The following is a 6,656-nucleotide window of genomic DNA, read 5'->3' as shown; positions in this document are numbered from 1 at the left end:
AGTAGGGTAGTGGGTAATATTATTGGCTTTGGTTCCTAGCATGGTGATAATGAAGAGGTAAAAAGAGAGGGTGAGTAGTGGAGTAGATGGAGAGCGGAAGAGCAAGGGAGCAGATGAGTGGACTAGAGCTGGAGGAGGGAGCATGGAGCAAATCAATAGAGTAGGGGTAGATGAGAGCTACAGGAAGGAGCGTGGAGCAAAGTAGTAAAGTAGGGTCAGATAAGAGTTGGAAGTTTGGAGCATGGAGCAAAGTAGCCAAATAGCATTCTCCATGTTTGAGGCCATGGCTAGATAGTAGCAGTGGCACTCTACTTAATTGTCCAAATAATAATGAGCCACCTTAAATTAATCAAAATTCAAGCCATCGCGGTGACTAGAGAAGTAAATGCATGTATGCAAGCCCAGTGGTGCCATCCAAATAATCATGAGCCATGTTCAATTAATAAAAATTTGGGCTGCCAATTAATCACATGCTTCGCTACTCAAGTAGTGATGTATTTTGCGACATTCTTTATTATGCAAAGCTTCATCATCAAAAAAATTTGGGCTTCAAAATAAAGGTGCCATTTCTAAAATTTAGAAGGCTAGAGTAAAATTTAGCCTTCTCATTAAAGGTGAGAGCACTGTAGTGACTAGCAATTAATTGGACTAAATTGCTTGTTTTGCCCCAAAAAAATCTAACACAAGCCTAGCATGCAAGCCCATCCAATCATAGAATCATGAGACACTATTTAATCACATGCCACCGTGGTGGGCTAATAATTAAATGCACTAAAAATAATAAAAAAATATCACTTCGGGGACATAAAATTGCATACAAGCCCGTCCATGAAATTAGGTAGAGCCACCATGCACGTGACTGATAAGGGTGTTTACAAACTTGCATGCCTTGGGCACTACCCAAGATCATGGACGGGCAAGATTGCTCATCCATGTTGTAGATGCATTTAATGCACCATGGGCAAGCAGAGGACAACCATAGTTTGTGGACACCCTTAGGTTATATGCAAGCCCGATTGGTGCCATCCAAATAGTCATGAAGGAGCTTATCATGTATTGTTGAATAGAAGAAATGCACATTCACTCAAGATTCTGTTTATGTGTCCAAGCTAATCTATCTTGAAACCTAATTAACTTGAGGTACATGTCATGAGCATTCTCTTCATCATGTTTCCACATAGGTTCCATCCATCTTAGAGCCCTCCATAGATCTTGAGGCCTGCATGTTTTAACATGGTATCACAGCATGTTTTAGATCTCAAGAGTTCTTCATTTAGAGAGTTCAATTCATTGTGAGCTTGAGTGTTCCTTATTCCATGAGAGAGAGAGAGTCCCTTGAGTATTTTCTTTGAGAGATATATTGTGTGTGTGAGAGTTTCTTGAAGTGAGAGTTCTTGTGAGGTTCATTCTTCCTAAGTGGTCCTTTTGCATGTCTCAACAACAAACATATCTACAGCGACAAAATCCCTTCCACTTGGACACCAATACATCCATACTTGCGAATTCACCATTTGAATATAGTATCTCGAAAACAATTTTCGATACGACCAGCTGCTGCAAGAACAATCCACCATTCTCAAGGCCTGTCCATGGACTCATTAGCACACTTTCAAGATGATAAAAGCCTCCTAAATGCATCAATACTTTGTTTTCAAGAATTGCATAACAACTCCTCCAACATCCTCCACTTGCCAGGATTCAAATGTTTACAAAGAACAAATGGCGTTGGAATTACAACATGTTACAAAAAAGACATCCATTTGATAAGAGAACAATATATCCAAAAACAAAATTGTGAATGCCTACTAGCAATTTTCTCAACTAAAAGAAATGAAGAAATTGCTATCATCAATGTATACAATTCCCCTTCAACATCAACCACAACACTTAACTCCTGCCTTCATACACTACTAACCTATATACAAACATTCACAAAAATAACAATTATCGGAGACTTCAACCTCAACTACCATGATTCAAACAATAGAACAAAAGAACTCTCCACATTCATGTACAAGTGGAGCATGACGCAATTAATCGACCAACCAACTACAATACACGATTCTACTATAGATCATGTTTGGACAAATAAACCACAAGAACACTACATACACGGCACAAATTTTATTTACTGGACAGACCATTCACTCATTTAAACAACATAGATATCCCATCTCAGTAGGCTTATTGGATGTAATTCATCTTGTTATTATATATTTTCATCATGTGGATGTGATGTATAGACCTTTAAAATAAATTTAAAAATGGATATATTAATAATAAAGGCAAGGGTCCCCACTCAAAAAAAAGAGGCAGGGAACCAAAAAAACAAAAATTTGGCCAACAATGGGCTTGACGCCCAAGCCTACACTAAACAAGATCCTAGCAAAGATAGTCGGAGATCTCTTTCAGAGCTTGACCCATGACAGGGTCTTGGGGGTGAATTAGATGCCCAAAGTTTTGCATGAGGGTGCGAGTCCCGGCCAGGATCGACAGGACTGTGGTACCTAGTTGATCTTTGTGGTGGAGTGCAGCCCGGCTTCCCAGATGGCTATGAAGACCGGAGCTCTAATGAGGGGCCAAGCCACTACGAGAGTGGATGGAAGCTTGTAGGTGTTGCCCGGGCCTATCTTAAACAAATGCATTAGCTCTCTCGACTTTGTACCACACCTCCCAAACAGTTCTCTTTAATGCGCCATCTCCCGGGCACACTCTCGAGGTAAGAATAAGCCAAAAATTTGAGCGTTACTATTTCCCGCCATGTTCAAACTTCTAAAAAATTATCTTCCTTCCCTCCACTCATCACTTTTTTTGGGTGAAATCCCTCCACTACTCCCACAAACCTTGATCAGGCCCGGGGGTGTCATCAGAAGGGGGAGGGGAAGAAACGAACCCTGCGTGTGTGTGATCGGAAAGATTCAAAGACCTGAGATTACAACCGATTGCAGAGGAAAGGAAGGACAGAGAGAGAGAGAGAGAAAGAGAAAGAATGGCAGCCTTGTGAACGAGAATACAGAACAGCAGCCCTGAGAGAGGCAAAGAAAGAGAGAGAGAGAGAGAGAGAGAGAGAGAGAGAGAGAGAGAGTTTTTGATAGCCGGAGTGACAAATGTTGGGAGTGAAGGAGAATGAGGGAAACAGGAGAGGGTGAGCGAGAAAGAAAGCGAGGCCTCAATCGCCACTGTGAATTTAGCTCATAGCCATTCTGAGGAATTTCGAACTGCAATGCGGCCCGTCAGAGTAGGGATCCCCTCCATTCCGACAATGCACACCACATCATGGGTAGGCTCAGATACTATCGGTAGGCAGGAGCAAGTCGAGACTCCTCGACCTGGAGATTGGGGTAGCTCCCGTTGCATCGAGAGAGATCACAAGGCCGGATGTCAAGGCAGTGATCTTAGAGAAGTGTCCATCCGGAAGGGTTTCAGCCCCTTGAAATGGGGTGGTGATCGAATGAGGAATTCAGCGGAGGCTTTTTGCAAGCCTACATCCAGAACGCACTACCGACAAGGATCTGAGCCGCGGATATGTTCGTCCAGATGCTATGCGCCAATGGATCAGCGCCGGTCTGCTAATTTAGAAGGGGAGAGCGAGGCGGGGAGCGGAAGGAACGGTAAACCTAGAGTGCAAGAACCATCTAAGAGCTATGATCATCGAATGAGGGGAATGACGATGGATCGAGACAAGCATTGCGCAGGGAGAAGAGGCTGCGTTGGAACGAAAAGGGTAGAAAGGGAGACTTCTCTACACGAGGGATCGAAATGCAACTCGCATTCCAGAGAGCATATGAATAAGAAACAAGACTGCTGGCAAGGCTCCAGCGGCGACCTGAAGAAGGTGAATGCTGAGGACTCGAAAGACGATAGAAGGCATCAGCAAGTTAACAACGAGGTTGCGAGCAAAGACAGCGAAGGAGGACAGGAACGACCATATCCTGCAATTGAGATCGGTGCCTTGGGAGGAAAAAGCAGCTTAGAGGAAGACTGCTATGCTGATCTTGACAGCAATCCATCATTTGAGGTGATCGCGTCGCTGTTCTCGGATGACCCATTGGATCTCGGTCAGCACTTCGATCTTCCGCTCACGCCCATGATGCAGGTCGATTCCGAGTTTTGTGGCTCCATATTCGACGAGGACATAGATTTTGGACACAGCGAGGCTATTGTAGGAGCTGGATTACTTGCCGCCATTAATAAATGCGATGATTTGCCGCCTGGAGGATCTGAAAGAAGCGGCACTATTGGGATCAAAGATAGCTCGATGAGTGCCAGAGCTGTTCTCAATGGAGGGCAAGCTCCAACAATCGATCGACTTGCCAATTCTGAAGAGTTTGCAAGAGCTCCAATCAAGTGCTGGCCTGAAGATGTTAACAATCTCCAGGGGAAAGACTCGGCTGCAAGGTCTAGGCAGCCTCCATCATCGCGTGTGTTTGTGGATGTCACAAACAAGTTTAAAATTGAAGCTGTTCCAGGTTAGCATTCCGATGCTGCTGAACGTAGGATAGATGATAATCGATTTTCTGAAAATCCCCAATCAACCGTTTGATCTTTGAGTTTCTCTTCAACAATTCGAATCAACCTCTGACAGAAAGGTTTCTAAGGTTTCTTGGAAACATATTTGAGTCTCTCGTCAACGATTCGAGTAAACATCTGATAGAAAGGTTTCTTTATGGCAGTTGTGAAAGAGCAAGCGGTGGAGAGCGATGCTCATCGATTGAGCCAGAGGCGGAGGCAAATTGACTTCGGGAAGAACACTCTTGGATATGAGCGCTACATCTCAGTGGTTCCAAGGTACATGAATGTGCAAGAATCCACACATCTACGCTCGTTGGCTTTTGTTAGGCAGCCGTTGAATTTGAGCATTTACTTTTGTGTGATTTCACCTGTACATTATCAGATGGAAGAGATCGAGAAAAGATCCACAAACTCCAAATCCCAAACAGGATTGCAGCAAACGCAGCTGGGATGGTCAGATTCGTAAATGGAGAAGGCTTTTGCACGCCTATGATCCTCCTATGGAAGATGGTGAGGAGCTAGCAGAAGATTTTACAATTCCCAATTCAATCCAGGGCAATGAGAAGGCCAATATTGTTCCTGATCAGAAATCCAAGCTTGGGTACTTCTTCAGCTATAATGCCTCATACATATAGCTGATTCCTACTGGGTTTCCCCAGTTGGTTCATTGTATGCAGGACCCTCTTAATCTTAATTTGGTGATGTTGAAGTTAATTTGGTACTCAATAGGTTCAAACTTTGAAGTAAACATTTTTTATGTTCATATCCCAGAATGATGAAAGAGTTTGGTTCACTATAGGAATGCAGACATCTTAATTTGGTACTGTATAGGTTCAAACTTTGAAATTAACAGTGATACTAAAGCAAGCCTTCATACCCAAGCATGCTGAAAGAGCTTGGTTCACCGTAGGAAGCCACACATTCAGTAGAAGGAATGCAGGACGCTCTTGATCTTAATTTGGAACTTAATAAGTTCGTGCCCACTACACGGTGATGAAGTATAATAGTACAGATTCATGTTATATGACATAAATCATGACAGCAAGTACTAAATAAAAGATTTCAAATATGATTGATCTAGATTCTATGTGCTTGCTGCATGTGCTGCATTTTACGCGAAGCTAATTCACAGACCTTTAAAGGTACAAAGTGATTCCCACATGCTGCTCGTTTTCAATGCTTGATTCATTGTCCATATTGCTTGCATGATTGGTTACCAGCTGAAGTTGCAATGATAATTTACGTTTCTGTATGCTCCCTTGCAGCTCAAAAACAGAGGACTCCCCTGATAGCAGATCGGACGCTTGGAAAAGACAGCTTTATTCAAAGGCAAATGCAAACCAGAATCCTGCCGAAATTTGTGGGGCTGCCAAATGGGAACGCTCGAAGACTAATAGAGAGGTTGTGCAATCTGATCACCCACCCCGGAGGATGAGGGGCAGAGAGCCTAGTTTGTCAATCTATGAGGATTGGACAGAGTGTTGATAGATGATAATTTTCTGACATTGGATACCCTGCTTCCTGAATTGACAGCATTGAAAGATGATTTCTTGCATTGAGGCGGCTTCGCTTCACTAATGCAGCTAGCTTTGGCATGGAACGAATGCAATGCTACCTTGTCAAGATTTGCAGTTTCCCTTCCCCCCGGCTGGCAATTAGCTACCCATCACCTTCCATCGCCACCGTTCAGCTGTCCTCATTTGAAGCGTACAATTCTTTATTCTTAGGTTTACACGCCACAGCTTCCCTGCAATGTCATTATCCTGCTATTGTCCTTCATTTGGCATAATAAGAATAGTCGAAACGTGTTTTCTGTCATTTACATAATCTAACAGTCTCGTCAATTCCAATATGCACATGTTCTGCTGTTGTCTTTTCTAACTTCTCTTTCTATGAAACTTATCTTTCTTCATAGACAAGACATGTCCTCTCAATGTACAATTGTTTTCTTAATGACGTGTCCTCTCAATGTACAGCTGTTTTCTTAATCAATGGAAATATTGTGACTTAAATTAAAGTTCGCTTAGCATGTTTTGAGAGGCACTCACTTTTTAGAGTGCTCCATATTTAAGTTGTGTGTAAGCCTATAATTGTGCGTAAAATGCTCTTTATATGCATGTTCGTAGTCCATTTTGGCTATACTT

General features: G+C 42.8%; 1 protein-coding gene across 1 annotated transcript; it reads left to right on the top strand.

The window, feature by feature from the left end:
* The first annotated feature begins 2,859 nt into the window (after positions 1-2,859).
* Positions 2,860-5,997, top strand: LOC147903803 (uncharacterized). The gene is made up of 4 exons (XM_087372298.1): positions 2,860-4,469; positions 4,674-4,788; positions 4,895-5,113; positions 5,778-5,997. The coding sequence occupies exons 1-4, from the start codon at positions 3,224-3,226 to the stop codon at positions 5,995-5,997; spliced, it is 1,800 nt and encodes a 599-aa protein (XP_087228424.1). The 5' UTR covers positions 2,860-3,223.
* Positions 5,998-6,656: the final 659 nt, after the last annotated feature.

Source organism: Dipteris shenzhenensis, chromosome 3 (assembly GCF_047967505.1).
Source record: "Dipteris shenzhenensis isolate YYH24624 ecotype China chromosome 3, Dip_SZ_1.0, whole genome shotgun sequence".
NCBI classification, from domain to species: Eukaryota; Viridiplantae; Streptophyta; class Polypodiopsida; order Gleicheniales; family Dipteridaceae; genus Dipteris; species Dipteris shenzhenensis.
This window is presented reverse-complemented; position numbering and strand designations above follow the sequence as displayed.